This window comes from Anser cygnoides, chromosome 6 (assembly GCF_040182565.1).
Source record: "Anser cygnoides isolate HZ-2024a breed goose chromosome 6, Taihu_goose_T2T_genome, whole genome shotgun sequence".
Taxonomy (NCBI): Eukaryota; Metazoa; Chordata; class Aves; order Anseriformes; family Anatidae; genus Anser; species Anser cygnoides.
Genome location: NC_089878.1, coordinates 22,723,675 through 22,749,860, shown reverse-complemented (window position 1 = coordinate 22,749,860; position 26,186 = coordinate 22,723,675). Strand labels below are relative to the sequence as shown.

The window sequence follows — 26,186 nt, the reverse complement described above, 5'->3', positions numbered from 1 at the left end:
CAGAAAAACAGAGAATGAGATCATGTGATTAAACATGGTCCTTCCTTAAAGCATAGCCATGAAAATGGATCCATGGAAATCATACAATCACTTTTAATTTTGTGTTGTAACTTCTGTTTGGCTTTACTATCTTACCATTCCTTTTAAAGTTACTTCAAATAATTGAATGGGAAAACATTTAGCTTAGTCCAGACTACTCATTGTTGCTTTTTACTGTGAACATTTTTGCTTGAAATTTTCAGGAAACATTACAGCAAATCCAGCAAATACATTAAAAAAAATCATCAAATGGTTTCAAAGTACAGAAATTTTATAATGTATTATGACTGATGGATCATAAATCAAGAGAGTGTTTGGTAATTTTAAAGATTATTTTCGAAAGAAGATAGGTTGCTTATAGTTTGTTGAGCAAAATACTCATTTTTCCTGACTGATAAACCAGCTAATGGTAATTTGTACATGAATACAAACTGGCTCTCTCTATATCAGTAAAAATTTGCTGTTCATGAATAGCTATTGGCCTGATATATAGAAATAATTTTACCCCTGGTCTTGGTATAGGTTTTTGCGGTTTTTTGGATCCCAACTTTTTCATTGCATTGTAGTATTTCTTCTGCTCTTCTGTCATAAATATGTCTTGACCTCCAAAGTAAAAACATGATATCAAATCTGGTTATAATCACATTTATATTCAGTGTTGAAAATTTGTTAAAGTGAAAGGTGATTAATTACATATATTTATTATATATGTGTTACTATGAGGACACAGATATAAACTGACACTAGGAGAATGATATGCACAAGCTTGAACTGCTCTTACCAGTAGCTATCTTCAGTTAATACTAACATGTACTATGAAGCTTAGTTAACCATTTAGTGAATTTTTAGTTTAAAGCTTCATTATATCTGGAGATAGGCCTACATACGCTGTCAGAAATGATAAATAGGACATCTAACTCAATTACATACATAGGCCCCAGTATTTTTTTTGTCAGACTTTTAGTACCTGACACAGACTAAAAAGTGTCATGTCTGACGAAGGTGACCCCCTTTTGTAACTGTTTTGAAATGGCTTCTTGGCACAATGCCTCTAAATCCAAATAGTAAGTCATTTTTTACCAGGGCTAGTCATTTTTGTACCAAAACAGACTCTAATTTACACGCTTCTTAAACTCCGACAGGGTTGGTGCCTTGACCACGTCCCTGGGGAGCCTGTTCCAGTGCGTGGCAACCCTCTCAGTGAAGAACCTCTCCATGATATCCAGCCTGCCTCAGCTTGACACCATTTCCTCAGGTCCTATCATTGGTCACTAAAGAGAATAGATCAGCGCTTGCCCCTCCACATCCCCTCATGAGGAAGCTGTAGGCCACGATGAGGTCTCCCCTCAGCCTCATCTTTTCCAGGCTGAACAGGCCCAGTGACCTCAACTGCTCCTCATACGTCTTCCCCTCTAGGCCCTTCACTGTCTTTGTAGCCCTTCTCTGGACGCTTTCCAACAGTTTGTCGTCCTTTTTGTATTGTGGTGCCCAGAACTGCACACAGTGCTCGAGGCGAGGCCTCACCAGCGTAGAGCAGAGTGGGACACTCACTTTCCTCGACTGACTAGCAGTGCCGTGCCTGAGGCACCCTAGGATACAGTTGGCCCTTCTGGCTGCCAGGGCACACTACTGGCTCATATTCAGCTTGCTGTGAACCAAAACCCCCAGATCCCTCTCTGCGGGGCTGCTCTCCAGCATCTCATCGCCCAGTCTGTACGTATAGCCAGGGTTGCCCCGTCCCAGGTGTAGGACCCAGCAGTTGGTCTTGTTAAACTTCTTGTTAAACCTTAACGAACATCCTTCTCTCAAGAGTTTATAAAAAGCACTGCATATGAGTAACTTATAGGTAGCTGTTCTCTATTGGATAGGCAAATGTTGATCAGTCATTTAGAAAATCAAGATTAGTGACTAAAGATATAGTTGTTTGAATAGATGTGCTTATATTTCAAAAAAGTGGATTTTCATGGAAGTTATCATGATTGTCTTGATGGTTAAAATGCCCCAAATACTCCAGGTAACCTGCCAGAAGATTCAATGAGAAAAATGACACCTTACACTAATCCCTGCCAATCCTTTTCCACATTATTGGATAAAATTCCAATATTGTGATTTTCTAAGTGTGGAAAAGATTTCTGATGGATTCTGAAACTGAAACATTCAGAACTAAGCCAGTCAGTGTTTAAAGATAATCTGACTAGATCATAATGTCTTCAGAGAATTCGGAGGTTGTTAAGTAATGTTTATATCCCTTCCAGAATCAGGGCACAGATCACAGTTTTTTTGTTGTTTTTTTTTTTTTAATTTAACATCAGCTGAAAGTTGAAGGACAAAGGGATGGCCAGCTTCAGCAGCTTGGAGAATCCTAACTGCCTAAGCAATATTTGATGAAGCAGCAGATAAAAACTTCTGTGGATTCAGTACTATTTTTGATCAAAAATGGTACAGAAGAATTTGTGATGGTAGGCATCAAGCATGCATAAAATCATAGAATCACAGAATGGTTTGGGTTGGAAGGGACCTTAAAGATCACCTAATTCCATCCCCCCCTCCCATGGGCAGGGACACCTTCCACTAGACTAGGTTGCTGAAAGCCCCATCCAGCCTCGCCTTTAACACTTCCAGGGACTGGGCATGCTTCTCTTTTCTGAAAATTCAAGTGGCACTAATATTTCAAAAGACAGATGATGTTCATTGGTGCTCAGGGATAACCTGTCTTGTAAAATAAGAGTAAAGATAAAGTACACATCTTTGCAATGATTTTGGTTATGTGCTTTGTGGGAGAGTTGACATCCAAATGAACCAAAGGATCATGCTTCTAAGTAAAACAGGATAGGCTTTACATCCATTTGATAAATATTAGGTGTATACTCAACTTGAATCCTACCTGATTTTGTAGCTCTTGTATTTGCTTAGTCTTTCTACATCACATGGAAGTACTACAGATGAGTAATGTTAAAGGTTCACTCAATATCTATAGTGCCTGTAATTTATGGAACTGACAGAAAATGTCATCTAGGTCCCATTGCCTTACGATCAGTCCTGAGATAAAGCTAACCTTCACAGAGTTAACACATTAACAGAGACAAAGATAACAAATATCATGGTTTTGAGCTACAGATCAATTTCAAATGTAACCTGGAAGATATTTTGGCATAGGCAGACATTTTCTAAAAATCAAGAAGACAGAATTGGGAAAAATCTCATAGTTATCAAATGTAGGTTGTCTGTGATCTAGACATTTATCCAAGAAGTTGATTTTAAAGATAAGCAGCTGATACTCAGACCATCCATGCCAGTGAGATTATTCATATCTGCACTATGAAAGAGTTAAAAAATGCTCGGAGGCAGTTATAAATCACTCCTCTAATGTGCAGTTTCAGATTGTTCAGTGCCACAAAACAGAACTTGTGTGAGCCATTGAATACTCAGGATCATTAAAACAGCACCTGTAGTAGTGTGATGAAATTATGCTTTATTTTTCAGAACTTTTTAGAAGTAGCCACTTTTTGTGTGCTGATAAAATCACTACAAATCATGAAGAAAAAAAAAAGGAAGAAATTATGAATGCTTTAATATAGAGGCCTAAATCAGGGGTTTTATCCCATAACAATATTTTATTTGTTTAGGCATGAAAAAGACGATGACTTGAGGAAGACTAAACTGAGCATTGAAAGCAGAAGGGTGTGTCTGATTCACTACAGTGTAAAATCTTACAAAGTGAATGTATACAACATCTTTTATACCCCAGTATTCTTCAGCTTTTAAAATTTTGAACAAACCTTAGGTGTACATTGTATGTATCATGCACCTACTGAAAGGCAATATTCTGCACTGTCTTTAGAAGAGAAATGAAACAATACTTATCTTCTTTTTTTGCTGATTGAAGTTATCAATAATGACACCAATGAACAGGTTCAGCGTGAAAAATGACCCAAAGATGATAAAGATGACAAAATATAAATACATGTACAGGTTGTCTTCATACTTGGGTTGCTGTAATACCTGAAGGAAAAAAAAAAATATATATATATATATAAAATTTGTACAGTTTCTGTAGAAAATTCCAACTGAACAAGCAGCAGTCTTGGACAAAATATCCTTTATATCCTTGTCACTTACACCAATGTATTTTTGTCCATTCCATCTATTACTGACAATATCTGGCAGTTTGCAATCAATTTGATACCACAATTTGCTACAGCAGAATCTCATATTGGTTCATTTAAATTTGTTTTATTCTATTGTATAGATATTAATTGCTTTTGGAAGATATATATACACTTGCTAATAGGCAGACCTTCGGAAAAAAAAAAAAAAAAAACTAAGATAATTTAAAATATTTGGAGTACTTACATCTCTTGAGTCAATAGCTGCATACATAATATCCATCCAGCCTTTAAATGTAGCCTGTGAACAGTACACACCTATTTAGGCATATAACTTTAAAAAAATTCATATAACTATTACCAGCAACCTAGTACAATACCAGGAATAACCAGTATAACATAAAATTTCTCAGTAATTTTGTCTCCTGGTTTTCTTCAGAGGTACTCATAAGATACACTACTGTTTATCCTCCCCCTCCCCCCCATTTTAAGCAGTAAATGTAATTAGCTTCCTTCTAATTATTTATTACAAATGATAGAATGCAGTATCATTTTAGTGGATTAAATGTTTATCAGTCATATCAATGGCAAAGGCTATGTACAGCTGAGAAATAGCCTTTTGTAACTCAGTGCCACCAATGAATACTGATGTGTAGTTCATCCCCTTCAAACCAGTTAGAAAGGTTGGAACCAAAGATTTGATCAGCTCAGAAAAAAAAGAATTTTATGTTACTATCCATGAGAATTTTGATTTTTATCTACTTTAAAATATTTTATCCTATATAGTGATCCTATTTTCACTTTTCATACATTTTATTGTTTTTTATAGAGGCTATATCCCTCAGATATGTTTTAAAATGATCTGTTAAAAATAGGATGTGTTTTCTGTGCATCAAAGATTTAATATGCCTTATAGGTGGCAGCACTCAGTGAACTTTTACAGCTATTTCCTTTGCCCCAAATCTGTACATTTTTATATTTGACAACTAGTTGTAGATTGCTTCATCTGAGTGTTTGAAACAGAAACTTATTTTCTCAGTTGTATTTGCAGCCTGAGGCTGCAGATCATTGGTTCCTTTATATTCCTTTCCACAGAGGTTAGTTGCAGAAACAAGCCCGGAAGGGAATGCTGTTCATGGTTATTGCTATACCTCCATCATCTTCAGGTTTCATTTCTAACAGAGGTTTCAAAAAGCTTTGCTTATGCAGCATACAAAGCAGCTGGTGTTACCCTGAAGTGAACTTAAAATGAAAAGGAATTATTTTCTTAAAGGAAAAGAGGTGCCTTACTCTTTCGAAATATTGGAATAATAAAAAGAGCATGATTTTCCTGAGATGCAAATTGCAAATCCACTATACAATGACTTCCACACTGGGGGCCAACAAACACACACCCAAGAAAAAAAAAAAAAAAAGCAATTCAGGCAATTTACAGTGCAATGGTGAAATCAAAGTGTAGTGTTAGAGGACCAATAAATCTGAAACAAGCGTCACATAACTGAAGAATGTAAAGTCCATGTGGAATATTCAGACTGCAAGGGATTGCAAGTGGTAGGATCAGTTTTGTTTATGTAATTCCTAACAGATGTTTAACTTGTTCTCAAAGACTTTCAATGATCCACAACTTTATCAAAAATATTCCAGCACTTGTCTTTATTGTTTCCAAATATCTAAATCCTCCTGTTGCCAATTAGGGCTGTAACTTCTAATAACCCTTTCAGATGTGGAGAACTAATCATCCTTTGTGCAGCACCTTTTACTTCTTTGCAAACTGATTATTGCTGCCTTTCTTCTTTAGGTTAAATAATCTTCAGTCTTCCTTCCATCTTTTCATGTAGATCTTGGTTTCCAAAACTCAGATCATTCATTTTCCTCTGGGTTGTCTTTTACTAGTTCATCTCTTGAAATGGTAGCCAAATGTAGACTCAGTATTTTAGCTGAGGTCGTATTAGATCTAAAGAGGTCAGGATGATTAATTCATATGTTTTACAGACACTGCTTTTGTTTCTGTCTTGGTATATTATTTGTGTTTCTTGGAATGTCATGAGTTTGGTTGAAATCAGCACTTCGACCTGAAACACTAAATGGAAATAATAGGCATATTTTTATACAGGAAAGATGACGCAAGTGATAAAGTGGCTCTTCCTTGAAGTGTGTGCTGTTGTCACTTATTAATACAGATGATAGTTGTTGCATATCACCTTCCAGGCAAACTGACTTTTTTTTTTTTTGTAAATTTATCAGTGTGGCCTAGAATAACTAGAGTGCAAAGGAAAAAAAAAAAAAAGACTAATTTTAAAATATCAAGTTGTGTGTCATCATTAGTAAAGAACTCATAAACAATATGTTTCAGTCAGAGCTAGGAAAAAGATCTGAAGAACTATCTGAACTGTTGTATACTCCTTTTTATTATTAAGAAGGCAACTTGAAAAGACTGTGGAAATGGAAAAATATGAAGATAGTGTTACTTTCTTGCAGTTCAACATATCTAAAATAAAATCTGTGCTTTCCACAACGCACATTCACAAAACCATAAGATTTTACCGTTCTTGAAGAAGTGAGGGAAAAAAAAATCCCCCAAATTAATTAAGTTTCAGTAATAAAATACACTCCCTCATCATATTATTTTTCTTCTTAATCCCTTCTGCAAATCATTAGGAAACAGTGACTGTAGTCACTTTGCATCATTATGCAAAAACATTAGTCAAGAATTTAGTTGTAAAAAAAAATTGATTCTGTAATTTCCATAGCAGAAGACTCAGCTCAGTAGGAGAATTTCTAATTTTCAAATGTTGCCTGAGCAATTAATTGAACCAATGGTTCAGTATCAAAGCATCAAATAGCATTGTTTCTGCTGCATTCAGTAGAAACTTAGGCCTCTTTTTGTTAGGCTTAAATTTGTCAGCAACAGATTTTCTTCAGCAGAAATAAGGTATTATTTGGGCATTTGTGCATACTGAATAGAAAACAATCCGCAAATATGACAAAGAGCCCAAAATCTTAGTTTCATGTTTCTATACTCAAATATACAATTATATTGTGTCTTTTTAGTGACACTAAATCAGGAGTAAGTCATGATTTCAAAGATTATATCTATTCCAAATGTTTTTCCCCAATGAAATTTGAAAGACAAATTCAAATGCAGATTCAAACATAGAAAAACAAAAATCTCCCAAACTACTTTTCTATTGTTCAAAGTACATAAATATTTTCTCCTGATGAATATTATCCAGTGAAGTTAGAAGTACAGCTGAAGTTGCATCCCTCTATTTCCTTACCAGAAATAATCATCAGGAACATTCTTATTCCCTTTTGGAGATAAACTTTTGTCTTGATTTTTTAAAATACTAACCTGTCGTAACTTTGAAGCCATCCTAATCTCTCTTATAGCCCTTGACTTCATCTTCTGATTTTATACCTTACATTTATCAAGATCTGTTTTCTTCCTTATATTGGTAACAGCAGAATAATGTAATAATAGGGACATAGAGATTTGCCACATTTTATCCTGGATATAAACAGGCCTCCAGATCTACTGACCAAAGAACCCAAACACTAGGTTTAAGTTGAAAAGGCATAATGCCATAAAGTTATCAAGGCAGATGACACATCTCTTTGTGTACACCAGCCTGGTTCTCTTTACTCACTGAAGTGTGAAAGTTGTGAAGGGAGTTTCTCCAGCAAGACTGTCTCTGCTTTGATGTTTTTCTTCAGGGACAGAGAAATACTCTAACAAGATCAGACCAAAACACAAAACAAACAATAAAAAAAGTTTGCAGATCTCCACAGACAACATGAGCTGTGCTGGATCACAGAAGGAAGTATTTCTTACAGAGAGAATGTGTGCTTATAATGACCAATGGCAGGGATATTTACACTCCAACTTCAGATTATGTAAAAATTTTGGAAAATTTTCTCAGTCTGATCAACAAATTCTACAGAGTTTGGTAGTATCAATGGCACATATTGTTAGCCTGTATTTTTGGGCAGGAAAGAATTAAAACTTTGTTATCAATACTAAAGATTTTCAGTGCCAGGGTTTGGAGTTCTTTTGGTGTTTTTTTTTTTTTTTTTTTTTTGGGGGGGGGGGGGATGGACACTATTTTTTTTAAAATAAACTAAAATGGTGCTTCTAGTAATATTCACTTGAGACAGAAAACAGCAGTGATGCAAAAAATAAAGGTTTATGTTGTATTACCTATAACCCATGTTGTATTACCTATAACCTATATTATTATTATTACCTATAACCTATATATATTATTACCTATAACAATATATTATGTTGTATTACCTATAACCCAGAAAAACGTTCTTCTTTGACTGGCTCAGAAGGCATGAGTCAGAGGGTACGATGGATAATGGAAAAAATACTGGACTGTAAAAGTTTTCCATACTTTCTAGCCTCCTGCAAAAGGACCTTATATCTGTAATTTATCCATTGGCACTTATCACTGAGCTTATCATTAGAAAAAATGATATACACCCTCTCTGAAGTTGTTTTCTCAGGACCATCACAATCTAAACAAGTCTGTGCTTGCGGCTGCTAAGGTGAAGACTCAAACGACTTCAGTAGACTTTTCAACTAATCATTAAGATGTAAAAGATTGGCCCTTAATTGGCACATTGGATGCACAGAAATCTTTTCTACTAGCAGTAATGATTTTTTAGTCAGATTTTCAACCTTAATACCTTATTTAGGGTCAAATACCCAATTTTCAAGCTTTATCTTTTTTTGTTTGACATACTTATGGATCCCTCTAAGTAATTCTTAGTATTTAGTCTTCCTTACTATTACTGCAAACTGATTAGGAAGGTTAGGTAAATATGGAGTTAAGACATATTTATCTACTTGTGTTTCTTCAGAACATGATGGCCTTAGAATCGTTTACTACATCTCATCCAAATTACTTTAAATATCAAATAGAAAATCACCTTATAAATATCTTCTTGAGGAAGTGATGTAATAATCTTAAACATTTATGAATTGTGGCCTTCATTGATTTCATAAAGGTGAAAAAAAATAGACTCTGCAAATTTTAAAGCATTAGCTGAAAACTAAGCTATTTGCTTTCTGTGCTCTAGGGCATGTATCATTCTATAACTGCAAAATCACTACCGGTGGCTTACTTACCAAACCCTGAAAGATGGAGGGTCAAGCATTTGTTTCATGGAATGACAGAAGTGTCTTGTTTTTTTCTGGTATGTGAAACAAAAAATCTCTCACGCTTTTTCATGCATTTTAGTAGTACAGAAAAAATAAAAATACAAAAATTCTACTGACAAAACAAACTCCATCGACTAGGCAAGCATTTCATACCTGTGTGAAATCTATATATTGTAGATATTTTAAAAACAATTGGCTTCTCCTTCTGTGACAGCTATGGCCCTCCTTGGTAGGCCTAGAATAATTTTTCTTTTGGAAGCATGGGTGTTATTGGCTGGCATATTTCTCCCAATTTGCTTTCCAGAGCAATGCAATACTCTAAGAATCTAAATTTTCATTTCAGAAATATTTTTTGGAGAAAAAAAAATTCTCTGCTTTTCAGTGAAGAGGAGATGAAATAACCTACGCATAGCTGAGACACTGGAATACATACGACCCAGCAAATATTGGAGGGGCGGTGTTTGTAGCCACAATGCCAGGAAAAAATGTACCTGTTAACATTTTTTTCACCTGCACATGGGTACACTGAGCCTCCCCTTCATAATGGGGATTCTAGGTCAATGGGTTTCAAAAAACAGTCAGAGAAAATAAATATTCAAGGGTTTTCTATTGCAATCCAATTTTGTTACCAAAATCAAATTATATTCAGTAGTTTCTTTAATTCTGTTGGTCCCTCTCTGCTCTTCCCTAGCATGACAGTAAAATAAATAATTAATCATAATGAATTTTAAATCTTCAGTGTTATCAGAGTCTCTCAGTGAGATGCTCTGTTCACGGGGAGGCGCATTTACCAGTGCTCAGAATTAATGTTTTAGACCCTGTCCAGGCTCATGTCGATACTATTGCATCATTTTAAGTGTTTGCATTAACAAGATTTCTTACACCAACAGAAAAGATAGACACTTACTTAAAAACTATAAAAATGAAAATTCTTTCTGCAGAATTATCCAGTGATCTCAAAAAGCCATAGAGGTTGCCCACTGCACATTTCAGCTTAAACTCCTGCATTTTTCTAACTAAAGCTGGGTCAGATTGTTAGCTGTGACAAAATACACAGGGATAGTTCATGTTCTGTGAACACAAATTTTGACAGTGAATACATGACCATATAGTATATTTTTGCAAATATATTTGTCTTTCCTTTCTTCCTTCGTTTTTTGCTAAATAGCCACTAGGTGCTTATGTGCAGAAATAGCAGGGAAAATATTTCATAGATTATAGTGTCTAATGGTAGTTTTCTTCTATTTCTCTTCTGGATGGAAATTGTTCCCATAGTAATTGATCACCTAAGACTGCAGTGGTGGCAGCCATATCACTGAGAGGGGGTTTCCTACCTGGAATTATTTTCTGTGATTTATATTACACCAATGTGGATTTTTGTTTTTCAGCAATGGTAAACCTTAAAATATTCAGATAACTGAATGCCAGCCCTAGGTACTTCTAGAAACATTTACAGTTAGAAAGGCTGGAGAATTGAGGGAGCTATGAATAGGAAGAATAACAATTGTTCTGCTAGATATCCTAAAAATTCTTCATTCTTCTGAGTAGGCTCTATTTGCTGCTTATTATGAAAAGAGTAGTCAATTATTAGTGCAGTACTATTACTAAGCAACAGATAAAAATCATCAGGTAAATATGTTTTCTGCTTTTGTTTCTAGAATTGCTTTTCACTATTACATATAAATAATAGGAGGTATATAAAGAGTGATCACTTACTACTTGAAGTAAAGAAAGATACCCAAATCCTACATTATCAAAGTTTACTTTCACGTTTTTCCATCGGGCACTTTGATTGTTTTTTATGAGTTCCTCGCACTGACTAAAATTGTTGATTTGGTCGACTTCAAACCTTTCATCAGTTGTGGTGTTAACACAGTAGTAGAACTTCCCAGCAAACAGATTTACTCCCATGATGCTGAAAATTAGCCAGAATATAAGACAAACGAGAAGCACGTTCATGATGGATGGAATTGCTCCTAAAAGGGCATTCACAACCACCTAGTACACAAATACAGGGGGAAAAAGAAAAGAATGTAAGCATATTTACAACAGCAGTTTTGTATACTGTTTTACCAATGCTTAATAAATGCTTGTTCAGAAACTAATACTATATATGTTAATGCAGTATATTAATAACTGTAACATTGCACTGTTTCTTTTTAAATGCTTAAAATGACTACATGTAATGAAATGAAAATAAGTGAGAAAATTAAAATAGTTATAAGAAAAACAAAATATAAGACCTAGTGGTAGTAAGATGAAGTCTAAAACCGGTATGTTCTATGTAAAAAAAGAGATATACATGTTGAATGTAAATACAGACATAAGAAAATTCTAAAAATGCATCAAATTATAGCTTAAAATGTATAAAGAAAAAAGGCAACCTGTAAATTCAATTAACATAACTTTGAAATTTAAAGTGAAAACACAAATGCCATGAATCTAGAAACTAAGCTCTACATTAAAAGGATTATGCAGGAATTAGATACATATCTTTATTGCCTTATTGTTCCATGCAAGAATATAACAAAGATTAATTTCTTTGTATAGAAAAGCAAGACAGTTTTGCAATATGTGTCTACTTGAATCAACATAATTTATTTCAAGCTCCAGTCTTATTGTTTCATGTATTGAGTTGTCAGTAATACCCTTCATTTATCTAAAGAAGGACATATATCAAGGACATATTTATGGGTTTTGATTTGGCATTTTAATTTGCTTTTGGCCAGTTGCCTGTTTAGCCCCTTGTAGGCAAGACATCAATAGTTATTTAAGTAGAAAAAAATATACTTTTCTGATATATAATGTAAGTTTAAGAAATGTGTCTGTCAAAGCTCCTAAAACTTCTGCAGTATTTGTTTGGCTGAATAACTGAGCAATCGCTTCTACCTCAGTATCCAATACTAGACCTCATTTACAAAGTGCATGTTATTTTAAATTTTATTATTTTCTCTGAAAAACTTTTAGGCCCTTCTGGAAAGATAAAATAAAATATATAGTAGGAATCTGATTCTCAGTAAACCAATTCCTGTGGTAAAACAGGAAAGGATAGGTGTGGAAACTTGGGATGTGTTAAGTCTATCTTTGTTCCTTGATTTCTGCAACATGGGGGAATCTTCCCCACTATCGACATAATTTTGAGCAAACTCAGAGCTGCAGAGCTGCTCCATCCAGCTGCTACCTGTATTGCACAGCCTCTTGAAGGCCTTTGGAAGCGGAGTGTTGTGGTTGTGTTATTCGTCACTCAGCACCCTCCTCCTCCCAAAAGTTATGGCCAGGAATTAGGACCTGTTTAGAGATCTTAGGTAGAAATGTTATTTTCAGGGCATATTTTCTTCTCATTTTAAGGCCTTCCTCCACTGGATAGTAGAAATTGGAACTTTCTTTAGCAAAATTATCACCATCATGTATAAAACCAAGAATTTTTGAAAATTTAGCTTTTCTTGGCAGCTTCTATTTTTGGTGCTAACTTTAAAAGAAGTACACTTAGTTCTTGAGATTTCAGTTACAGAAAATGTGAAGTATCTAGGTGATGTAAGCATAAACTACTGTTTAAAAAAAACATATGTTTAAAAAGTCTAACAGGGTTCCAGTAATAATCTGAACACAATAAACCATTTTCAAAGGAGTGAGAGAAATGTTGTTTTACTATCCTGCAGGGAGAACAACGCTGTTACTACTTAAGTTGATGGAATTGAGAACAACTTTTCAATCAGGAATGAAATTATTTTGGAATTTATTCCAATTCTGACCTGTTCTAGAACACTGTATTAAGGTATTTCTGATTGAATTTCTAAGCCATCTACTGCCCATATATTGTCTTTTTTTCTTTCCTTTTTTTTTTTCCCTCCCCATAAAAATGTTCTGGATGTGCTTTACTGATTGAATTCCTCTGTGAAAAACCTGAAAATAGAGATGTAAAGAAAGGAAGAGGGGGATTTATTTCAGCAACTCAAATATATTAAGGTTACCTGTGCTCACAGCAAAGAAGGGTTTTGTATGAACTAATTGCCTGTAGCAGTTACCTTTTTAACAACCTAGAGATCCATTGGACCACAGCACAGATCCAGAACAGGCAGCAGAATACTAACTGCTACAGTAATTGTGTAATTGTTGCAACAATTATGAATTCATAATAGTTGTAGAAAGATCTCTCCAAAAGGCCATGGAAGTATCTCGCATCTTTAGATGAACAGGTAAGGCAGTCTCGCTGCTATGACTGCCAACAGACCAGCTACATTCTTGAGTAAGAACTCAACAGCTTCCAGCAAATGTTCCAACAATGTATTTCATATAGGTCACTGAAAACCCATCAAATGGTAACAATTTTTGGTCACTACTGACCTGGCCTGGATGCGAACTGGTGACCTAGAGATGAAAGGCTCTGTATCCTATTACCAACCCCTTGAGCTATCCAGTCCCCCTGGAAGGTTTTTTAAGAAAAGAAGAAAACAAAATTAAAACTTTTAGAAGTTGTTTTCTGTTTGTGTTTTTTGTTGTTGCTGTTGTTTGATTTTTGATTTTTTTTTTCAACAGTATTGAGTCTTTGTCCTATACTATGTATAACGTATAATGGGATTTTACATGCTGGTCAGATACTGGACTGACTGTAAAGTCCACCTTGGAAGGAAGTCTTTAATTTCTTTGACACATACAGTTGGAGGCAATTAGTTGTTTTTTGTTTGTTTTGTTTTGTTTTTCTTTTTTTTTCCCCTCCCATTTACTTCTCTTGTGTTTGCTTTGGGAGTAACTGATGTATATTAGGATAACCAGGACCTTATCTTACATAACATATATCCAGGTTAGCATCCAAAATACACACATAACACCTATACACGAGTTACATCAAATAGATACAAAAAAGAGAAGCATTTAAAATGAACTGAATGCAGAAGAGGGATCAAGAAGCATTTCTTAATCAGTTAAAAATCTAACAAATCAAAAATTGTCAGTTTCTTCTCGTTGGGTATAGTCTGTAGTGGATTAACAGAATGTTGGCTTCTAAAGCTCTTTTGTTCTTTCTTCAGAAGTAGAGCATATCTGTGTGATATTAAATGTAGTTTTTATTTTGAAAGGGGCTGTTCTCTTGGGTCTATTTTCTATTATTCCTTGATAATCCAGAATGTAACGTCAACAAGTTGGAAAAAGATACTGACAGTGTAGTTATTTTTTTAAGTTACCTATGTATTTCATCAAGAGGGATGTTGTGGGTCAGGCTGATTCCAGTAAGCAAGCTGCAAAAGCCCAGGCTGATTCTGCTTGGTCATAGGTAGGCCTCAGGTGGGTGGAATGGCAATAAGTAAAAGCAGGAAGCAGCACCTGACACCTACAAGGACAAATGGGCTCTAGACCATCTTACATCTTAGTTGATATTCATCCGGTTAGGAAAAAAATAATCATCATGGGAAATCATAATGACTCCTCTGAAGAAAGCAGTATTTCATATACACACAATTCTTGTCATGTTTATATTTTCTTCAAATGTTTAAGCTCCAGCATCAGTTATGTACTTAAGATGAAATAATTACTATAATGCTAATTGTCTATCTTATCTTCTGGCTGACATGAAGATATGTCAATACAAACTAGCAGTCAAGTTTTTTTTTTTTTTATTGCTGGTTGTTGTTGTTTGTTTGTGGTTGTTTTGTTTTATTTTTTGACTACTGACCAAAGAAAGCTACCAGAGCTATATACATACAGAATGAAGACTATACAGAGTAACAGCTTATCCCTACTATTGGAATAGAATATAAGCTTTATTAGATACAGCTTTGCTGTGGCATAGGATCTCAAACACATAGGGATTCTTATAGATATAAGTATATTATAGTTCTCACAGCAAAATAGCTTCAATAGATCGTGGCATCTCAGCAGCCACGGAATTTCTAGGAATTCCTACATGAGACCAGGGCCTCCTGTAAATTGTAAACAAACAAGGAAAAATCTTCAATAGTACTTAACAACTTTATCCATAAAAGTTGTAGCTTTTTTGAAGAAGTTCCAAACTCCCTGACCCAGGTGCAAATGAGGAGGAGGTTATACTATTTGGGATGAAGAGGAATATTATACCATTATGTCTGGAACATTCTTCCTACTGAAAATGACAAAGAACTTTATTTGCCTCTACTTTGGGAGTCATCAACTTAGTGTTTTTAGACTTAAACAGGAAAAGTTCCTCAAAGATTTGATATTCCTCATCTCATATCTGAGTCTTTTGAAAGCTATAGTGGTTATTTAATTTTTTTTTTCTTTTTCCTGCATGTACATTCTCACATAAGATTCACACATACAAATGTAGAAAGCTAAATAACTTTTACTTCACCAATATCTCTATGGATGAAAGCAAAGCTTATTTTCTATGCATGCTTGACAAATGGCTGTAACAAGTATAAGACATGTTCCTCCCATACTCAGTCCCTTGAAAGCTGGGAAAGTCTGAGGAAACCTTCAGGAACTCCAAGGAAGAAGAACAAGGAATGGGCTTGAATACATGTATCTAAAGATGAATAATTTCTGTGACTGTATAGTCACACAGTAATAGACTTCACAAAGGGCTTTATACAAAAAGCCATTCATCTCTCTCTTAGCAGTACAAAGATTGAAGAGACAGTTGTTCAAAGGCAGCAGCATGCAGAGAGAGATGAGCAACAGTATACATAGCATAAGCCACATCAGAGAAAAAAAAGGAAAATTAATTCATGGCTCAAATGAAATACTGAAATGACTTAGGGTAGGATTTGAGAGTAAGCTATGAGTATTGCTTTGTCTTGAACAGATATGATGTAAGAACACCTGTCATAAGATCATGAATCTCCCCTGCTCTCCTGGCCAAAGTCCAGATGTACACAAATTTGACAGAGAGAGCATTTGCGATGAAAGATGATGAAGTGAACGAGCAGCCGTTGGTTTAGATGCTTGGTCCACCACAGAGGATTAATGGAAGATTAATGGTGTGCCATGGGTGGACAGGAAATGAGCCTCAGGTGACATACATGATCTGAGTTAAGCATGTTCTTATAACAAAGGACTTTGAGAACTTTCCACAACAAAGGCTAGAAGATGCTGAAACCACACTGATTTGACCAGGAGGTGTGTATCAGGTGTATTCTCTCTTAAACCATGGAGCTGAGGCAAGGGATGAAAAGACATAAGGAATATAGTAACTTTCCCAGTCAGAGGATCAAATGGGGGTCTGAGAGAGACCACGAAGAAAGCTCATACCTGAATCAAAAATATTAGCATTTCCTGATAGTCCAGGGCAAGGTATCATTGGAAAAAGGCTTTGTCCTGAAAAGTATCATCCCTTGCTCCTGGCATTCGTGAACCAACAGCTTAAGTAGACCTGTGCATCAGCTGATTTATTTATATTATGGCAGCATAAGTACACTACTGGACTACAACAGGCTGTCCAGCAGTTTGAAATAAATGTATAGCTGCCCTTCGTGTACCTTTAACCAATTGCTTTTTCACTGTCACTAGATCTTCTATCATATGTATACTATGCATTTTCTAGTTTAACTAGCTTGGAATATTAGCGAATGTTCCTATGAGACAAGTCAGAAATATAAAATATGAACTTTTCTATATATGAATAGTGGTATTTTCCGAAGACTGGTGCATGTCCATAGATGCATATCTATGAAGAATGGAGAACTTATTGTAGAGTATATCTTAGACATCTTTTTACACTTTGGGGTTCATAGGTTGCTTGGTGTTCATAAGATGGCAGTTACTGGCTTTTCACTACTTGGTTTGTATACATAATCTGCAACCTTGTAGATATGTAATATGATATAAAACACAGCACTTTATTTCTAGAAGAGAAGTACCTTAAGAGACATGTACAATTTCTTCAAAGTTGTTGTTTGGTTTATCAGGTAAAATATGTGCATGGACCTGCAGGGTAATCAGTGATGATAAAGTCTTAATCAGCAAACAAAATCAACAAACAAACAAACATCTCAGCAAATACAATTTTCATCAATTATGAGATCATCCAGCAGTACAGTGATGTTAGAGTGATTTGCTAATATCCAAGTTTTGCAAAGACTACCAATGATGAAGATGAATTTAAACACTTAAATAATTCAGATAAAAATTGCGAAATCCTTAAAATAATTCCATTGGAAGATGATCCATTTGATACTAGATGTTCAAGTTCATTTTTTATGAGAGAATCTTCTGTTATCCCTAATTAATGTATACACAATCTCTAACAAAATAGACCTCATTCTTCCTTACAGGCAGAGGTTTTTAACTGAGTAGGACATGAGTCTGAAGTTATGAAACAGTGAACTGTAGCTGTAAAAAATCAATATTGCTGCTGATGCCATACTCCAAATAAAATGATTATACATAAATATACACATGCATGCACAAGAAAAAATTTTTTTTTTCCTAATATCTATCATCTAAATATTAAGCTTTGTGTAAGCCCTTCTAACCCTAAACAATTTAGAACATATTTGGTAGTAAAAAGCCTACAATATTGTCAGGAATTCACCTTAGCTACACAGTTTGCCTTAATGCATGCATGTACATATAATTTATTTTTAGCTACATAAGCTATAATTATGTAAGTTCAGAAAAAAATAACATTTTGAAAAAGGGCTTAAAAATTAGAAGCAAGGGAAAAAATAAAATCAATTTCTTATTGTAGCAGATTATTTCTTATCCTTGATTCAGGACCACTACAAAGTAGAAAATAGAAAATACATAAAAGTGAATTCCAATAGAGAGACTAGAAATTTAATTAAGCAGAGAAGAACAAATGGTTATTATGTGAAAAAGATCATGAAAGAAATGAATGTGTTTTGTCAGTGTTATAAATAGCATGTGAATTGCCTCATGTGAAACAATGGGAAAAAATTAAGTACAAATTACAATATTTGTGAGAAGGGCTTCAGTTTTCTAGGTAAAATGAAGACTGCATTGAGGATACAGGGTGGAGACTTAGAAATCTACCATTTAGAGCAGCAATTGTAAAGAAAATTTTGGATTTAACTGAAGTATGCAAAGAGAAGACAGGCAGATGGAAAGGATCAGAGAGAGGCCTGACAAGGAGACATAACTAAGTCTTAATCTTAACAGTAATGAAAAAAATTGAAGCAAAAGACAAAAGATCTCAGAGGAAAATAAATTTACTCTCTTAGGAAGCTAATGCTGTCATTTCTGCTTTTCCTTTTCTTACTATACACACGTAGCTCACTGAAAAATGGTTCTGGTGTTGATTTTTATCTTCAAAGAAAGGAAAACACTTGCCCAAACACTTAATGCAAAACTATTTTTAAACATTGTGCTGTGGAAATTTCATGCTATTGGGTGGTGAGTTTGCAGCTTGGAACATTTGAACTGGTAGCAGGGAGGTTCAACCAGGATGTTTGATCTCAGGATGTCACTTCTAACTGCAACAGGTCTGCAATTCTAGGACAGCTTTCATAACAAAATTTAACTTAGTTAAAGTAACAACAGAAGCATTTCTTATACATGTTACAGTCTATTAGAAACAAGCTGCAGTGTTGGATTTAATAAAATACGGGGGTTCCCATAGCAGCTTTGATTCTGTTTCTCACTACAGATCAAGCATAGGGCAAAATACTTTTGAAGACATAACATGGAGAAAACATGATTTAACATACTGTGTGATGAAACACAATAATTATCTGTCAAGCAATAAATCACATGGCTGCATTTGTTTGAGAAGAGCAGGTAAATATTGTAAATATATACAAGCATGAAAGCAGAATAACTAGTTGAAGTGGGAATGGTATCTTTGAAATTCACCAGATCTAGTGAAAAAAAACAAAAACTTGTTTGCTTTTGTTGTGGCATAAATGTAACATTATTGCCCTTTATATTTAATTAAGTCAAGATCCTAAGAGTATTTTCTTCAAGATAAAGCAAACACAAATCCAAACAACAATCATACCATTTTCAGTGATATAAACAACTCGTTTAAAAGCTCTTTTCTAATTGTAAAATTATAGTCTAAGAAACAACTCAAAATACTAAGATATTTCCTGTATGTTTTATGACTCTAAACACAGAGTCTTCTTACACTGAATTTTGTAAATTTTCAACTATGTTTCAGGAGACATTGCACTTCTAACAGACTCTCCTTAAAACTCAGTGAATAAGATTGCAGTTCTTAAAAAAATCCCTTACAGAAAATTCCTCTATATTTTAGGGAAATTTGCAAAAGGTAGTGACTATACTTTCTTGTAACTGAGTACACAATTCTTATCTGTAAGACAAGATGCTAAATTTACAGCAAATGTAGTTTGTGTTGATTTACCCTTTCCACTGAAGCTATAAAAAACCCTGCAGAAATTATAACCTCCAACAGTTGGTGGTTGTGGTGGTTGTAGTAGTCAAAGATCAAGCATTTTCTAAGGACCTGACAGTAAATGCAAATTTTTTGTGTTACCGACATGTTTCCTGTAGAACATTTCTAAACTCCAGGGGATACTACAAAATAATTACAAACACAATTATTAGCATTTTATGAAAATTATAAAAATTAGTTTCCAACAGAGACCAGTTTCTACTACAATGAATACTGAATTCAGATTTTCCAGGAAATGAATATATATGTTATACGATGTCTCATGTTATCTATATACACTTGGAATAATCTACTGATGTAACGTATGAGTTTAAAAATTCTGCAAAAATGTAAACTGCTATTATGGAAATATTTATAGTTGTGACTATTCAGACTGTAATGTTTACTGTATCATAAGTAATGCTCAAAACTCATTCTATGGGATTTTTTTTTTTTTTTTGGAATGTATGTAACTGCAAACTGAGTAACAGAGTAAGGCACAGATCTTTCCAAAACAATGTAAAGGCCAGACTGGAATTTTTAAAGAAAGCCATTTTTTAATCTCAGTGAAAAAAAATAAATAAATCTCAAAATCTAAAAAATAGCTGAAGAACCTTTCTCCTGCAAAAAGAACTCAGATAATTCTAAATAACAATACTGATTTTCTCAAAAGTTTTCATGTTATATCCATAACATCAGAAATTTCAAACAATTATTTCCAAATATTTAAAGCAATTAAGAAGGGGATGTAGAGTGAATATATATAATATGGTATTGCTGCTACTAAGATTCTCAAATGAGATTCTCTTTCCTTCCAACCTTAAATATACAATGCAGTGATCAGTCACACTGTAATCATTAAGGGTAGAAAAGTGGGAAATACTGTACCCATAATATAGATAAGGGGAGGAACCAGTGCTCCACCCCATCCAAGCTGAAGATAGGTTATCCTATATGAAATAGAAATATATAGCCTGTTATTAGTTGTGAATCTGTAATGACAGACACTTGATGCTATAGTTTATAACTCAATCATATGGGAAAATCTTTCTTTTCTACTAATGAAGTTTGGAGTACTCTTGGAAATGTCTCATTATCTCTTTCCTGGTAAGGGAATCTAAGAAATAGCCATTGAATTTTAGAGGATATCAAAGACATCAAATATTCTAATTTATTTTTACATGTTATGAAATTGGACTGGAAATTTGAAATACAGTAAATGTTTAAAGCCATCAGCCAGAAATATGCATAAGGCATGCAAAACTGAAAGTGCAAGTAGTTTTCAGATTGTTTGCTGCCTTCTACTATTTCTCTAATATATAAATCAAGCACGGCATGACATGCTTTTTTTTTGTGAAATTAGACACAAATGCATGCTTTATTGTCACTTAATTCTCTAACTTAGCAAAGCAATGTGTACTCAGTATTCTACATTTACAAGTAGCATACCAATTCAGAACTAGCGCAAAAGCATTATATCGCAAGTACTAAAAAGCTAAACAAAAAGCAATGGGTATATTCAAATCTCAGTTTGCAGATACTTCTGCTCGGTATGTATACTAATTGAGATGAGAATATGAACCCTATGACAGAAAGTTAAATTAAATTAAAGCAATTATTTACTTTGCCTTCCAGCATCTGGGTGGAGTTGGTTTTGAGATTCACTGAAGGAAGTATTAAAATTTCTCTGACTGCAGTGTACTAGTAGATATTTTAAATGCCCTTAATATGGCAACATTCACTTCTGTGCTCGAGGCAAGCACAGGCTATGAGCCACTTGTAAGCTATTTTGTCACAAGTGATTCATAGATCTTATGTTCACTTTGCCAAGAGAATTTATCTATCCCACTTATGAAACAGCATAATTACAAATTTAAGTTGTAACCACAGAATATAACATGACTTAAAGAGTGAAGTATGTTTGATATTTTGAGATAACAATATAGCTATTAGTATTTAATCACTGTAAAATGCTGCATTATTCCAATTCACCAGGATGATAAGCTTATTTAAGAAAAAAGATCAATTTAAAGTAGCTTAGCTTGTTTTGGCAGCTTGTTTTCCAAAATTATACAAAGCTTCTTAAATATAAGGGTTTCTATGAAATACATTTGATCTCTTATTTTCAAGGCAAATTTTACCTAATTTTGAACATGGGGGAGAACATTAAAATTATAAATACATGCTGAACAAAAAACTCAGCTTACAGGTCAGTGTATAAGCAATATAAAAAAGCAAGGAGAGTTAATTTATTTTTACTTCCTTCTGGTAAATTAAAAAAAAATCTGCTTTAATGGATTTTTACAAAATGAACTCAGTTTCTGAGAAGACTGTAATTTGACGTGGCTATAGTCTATAATGAGCTGGTCAATTATTTGTTATTTGAATCTTTTTACTGTTTGTGAGTCATTCATATGGTAATGGTTGTATCTATCAATGAGCTGTTATTGTGAACACTTGCCAAGCTCTTTGGAAAAAAAAAACACACTTTCAGAAGTGCATGTAACTAATAGTGAAGATAAGGACTACGCATTTGACCAGTCAAATTTGCTATGTGACTGGAATCAGGTACTTGATTATCATTAATATTGAAGGATGGAGCTATAACCTTTTTTGCTTTTCCAGGCTTCTCTGTGATTACTACACAGTAAGTTACTCATGAATTATTCATCTTGTGTATCTGAAATTCTACCATATGATTGGGCTTCTGGCATGATTTCATAGTTTTACAGTGAGAAATAAGGGAAAACAGTAAATAGATTTCAAATAACAGGTACTTTTCTTCAACCGTGAACATCCTAAATGTTTTAAATGGGAAATTTCCTAAGGCAATCATGTAAGGATACATAAAAATGAAATAAAACATATGGCTATTAATTTCAACATTATCTTTCCAGTAATGATCTTTTTTTCCCCCCAACATCATCTAAGGAGTTATGTTTCTTTTCCCCGTGTAACTTCTAAACTAATCTCCCAGTCCTCCTGCAGCTGAAAATAATATTATTAAGAAAGTAAAGCTCAGAGCAATTTCCCAACGTTTGTCTGCACAAAAACACATTTATCTGAATGGTCACGAACAATAAGTACAAAGAAAGACAAAGTGAAAGTTGCTAAATGAAATGGTCTTTCTAAACCTAGGTGAAAACTCATATTCTGTAGTATTTGACCAGCTCTTACCCTGCTGAATTATCAATTCAGAAATTTCAAATGATGAGAAAACTGCTAATAGTAAAACTGCAACATGAAATTGAAATTTATTAATCTAGCAATCATTGGTTAGCAGTATTTTTTTCTGATTCTTTCTGAAGTAGAGATATGTAGCCTGAGGAATACAATTTAAGGAACAGAATTCAAAGATTCTCCATTTGATTTCATTAAGCTTAGATTTGTATCTAAAGGCTGTTCAGACAGTATATTCTAGGCTATTTCAGTATTTTACAATTGATGTGAAATTCATTAGCACGCTATTTCTCTCATGTTTCCATGAAGTAGCAAAAAGCATTCTCTTAAAACATACTTCAATGACATGCATATAGAGTTAGTTTGTATTCAGTGGCTTTAAGGAAAAGAAGGCATAAACAGATGAAAAAAAAATTTAAAATGCTTCCTTGAGTGAGATGTATAGTAAGCAGGACCCCCAAATTACTTGGATTAGGTGTGAAATAACCTTATATACATTGTATTGAATTTGCCTTACAAAAAGACTAATTTCATAGAGAAATAAAATGATTTTATTTGTTTTTATTTCTAAAGCCAGCCAAACTCAGAAATATATTTAAACAACTCGACTAGCTGATAAAAATATAACTCTGTTATGATCTAGTAAAATTCTGTGGGGTTAGACCAAAGTTGGTTTATCAGATATGAAGAAAAATGAAGAATTTCAACTAATAACAGAAAATAGTTTTATTAACTAAGGCTAAATTTGATCCGTGTATAAATATAATAATATGCTTATCAGTAAAAATTAATCAAAACCTGTTTCATTTTATTCATTGTTAAGAGTCTTTTGAGAGAGTTCATAGTTGGCAATTTCAAAGCATTAAACAGAAAACTCCTGAGATTGGCTAGAAAGTAAAGTAACTTTAATGAACGTAACTTCTATGTGATACTGCATATGGATTTAGGTGAATTGATGAAGCTTTTTGCTTATCTGTTAGTAAAAGATATGCAATAGATAAAAAGGTAGTGCAGCCTTTCTGCATGGATTTATCATTCCTTATTCTGCATGCATGGATTCTTTGTATGCATGCATAGTTTCAGATTCTTTCATTTTTTCTTACCCTCATGCCTTCAAATCGTGACAAAGCTCTTAGAGGTCTCAAAGCTCTTAGTGTCCTAAGGGACTTAATGGCACCAAGTTCAGAGTAACCCAATGCATTTGCTGTTAAGCTAACCAAAGAGACCTATATGAAAACAGGAAAGTAAAAATTATTATATTGTAAATACTACTTTACATACCATAGATGTGAGCTATAAACTCCTTTAGAAGAATCTAATTTTGGACCACTTTCTTCAGGAATACGAAGTCTTTTAAATAAAAAAAAAAAAAGTAATAAGAAAGAAGAGTACGACAGGTGAATAAATAAACAAAAGTGCTATATGGTAACAGTTAATTAATATCTGGAAACATTAATAATTAGGAATTTCATATTGCGCTAGTGATTTGAGGACATTTAAAACCACAAACACACACACACACACACAAAAAAGAAATTAATCTCTCCTTTTTACCAATTTAAGCATTGTTTTCACTTTTTCTCTGTTTTACAATGCTGTTGGGATCAATAATTACAGTTGATAATGCCCATTTGTTTGCCCACAACTGGAAAGGAAATGATTGAAGCCTGTTTTGAATTAACAGATGGGTCACAGAGCAACATTGTTTCTCTGGAAATTGGTAGAAAGGATTATTTTTTTTATATTTGGTTACACTGACAAAAACTTTTGCCTAAATACTGAATTTATGTACTTTCTACATTGACATTAACCTGGATTGTGCTGTTTCTTAAAATACATTACAAAAACAGTTCCATAGGCAGCAGAACTAATAAAGTCTCATATCCATGTGCCTGTATATATTCTACATCCCTGCATTTTGTCAGTGAGAAATACTGTATCCTTCCTCTACGTGCTATGGCTCCTGACCAATATAATACCTTCAGTTTTCTTCCCATTTCCCCTGAATGCTCCTCCATTACTCTAATTCCTTAACTATTTATTGGACAAATAATAGCATAATGAGCTCATATACTATTCTTCTCATCTTCTGATCTGATATTCTGACCTATTCTTCTGATCTTCTATACTATTCTATACCTTCCTTTTTAAACTGAAAAATAAACTAGTTGGCATACTAGTTATACATACATATTATGGTCGTAGAGCAGGTAACGAAAAACAAACAAATGAAAAACAAAACAAAACAAACAAACAAAAACCAAAACCAAACACCAGATAAAATTAATACAAAAGTAGCAACAAGGAAAAGCACTACATACATCAACGATCAGGAAGTCCAGCCAGCACCAAGCATTAGTAAAGTATGTTTGATAGCCATAGGCCACCCACTTCAGCAGCATTTCCAGAATGAAGATGTAAGTGAAGACCTTATCAGCATATTCCAGCATGGTCTTGATAGTTTTACGCTGTTCAATATATATATCTTCAAAAGCCTATGAGAAAAACATTCAAAGATACTGGTTGTTCCCTTTTGTTGCCGTACAATTTAAGTTATAACAACAACAACAAAAGCAGGGAAAAAAAAAAGGCAAACCTTTCTTCAAGAACAGGCATGAGATTTTCAGTTTTGTCTCAAGGTTCCTTTTCTGCTAACTGCATATATCTGTTCTTATCCTATGTCTTATCCTATGGAACTATATTTTCCTCCTTACAGGATAGAGAGGCAGATATTACACAGCAACAACTTCTTCACTGGACAGAGATCTTGATTTATTTATTGCTGCTGGTCAATTATTATACTCAGATCATTTTCAGTACTTACAAATTTTTTTGATTCTACAAAGTGACGGAAGTGAACTTAATTATGCTGAGTAATTTATAATTTAGTTTGTATGTAGGTAGATCCATGTTCAAAATCCAAGGCCATAGCTGTAAAATTTTCAGTAAAATGACAATGCAGTTGATCTTATGCTTTTAAGTCCTGTTAGTTTTTGAAAAATTTAAGCCATAAATCATAAAACAAGTTATTCTTTTCTTTAAAAAAAGTTTAACTCAAATACCTTCTCTACTGTATTATTCACATTTTATTAGATACATAAAATTTCTTATGATCCTTGCAAATTTATTTATATGTTTTGTGGGTTTTCATTTTTTATAAGTTTGACAAATGATGTTCAAACATATAATATCTGCTTTTCAGTAATTATTTCTGTCCTCTAATAAATTTTCCCTTTAATTGCTTTTAAATTGTAATTATACTACTATATCACATAAGAGTTATTGGTTTTACTGGAGTGAAAGAACTGGAATGATCTGTCAGCTTGCAAAGATTTGGGTATTTATCAATACTAACATTCATTTTTACCCA

General features: G+C 33.9%; 1 protein-coding gene across 8 annotated transcripts in view; it reads right to left on the bottom strand.

Moving 5' to 3' along the window:
* LOC106029948 (sodium channel protein type 1 subunit alpha) overlaps nt 1-26,186 on the bottom strand; it is a 98,161-nt gene that overhangs the window by 3,646 nt on the left and 68,329 nt on the right. For all 8 annotated transcript variants that reach the window (XM_066999719.1, XM_066999720.1, XM_066999718.1 and 5 more), the window contains 6 exons: nt 25,138-25,311; nt 23,920-24,042; nt 11,029-11,310; nt 4,393-4,446; nt 3,904-4,041; nt 545-649 (listed from right to left, as the gene is read on the bottom strand). In XM_066999719.1, coding sequence (XP_066855820.1) covers nt 545-649; nt 3,904-4,041; nt 4,393-4,446; nt 11,029-11,310; nt 23,920-24,042; nt 25,138-25,311 — 876 coding nt within the window. The remainder of the gene's footprint in view (nt 1-544; nt 650-3,903; nt 4,042-4,392; nt 4,447-11,028; nt 11,311-23,919; nt 24,043-25,137; nt 25,312-26,186) is intronic.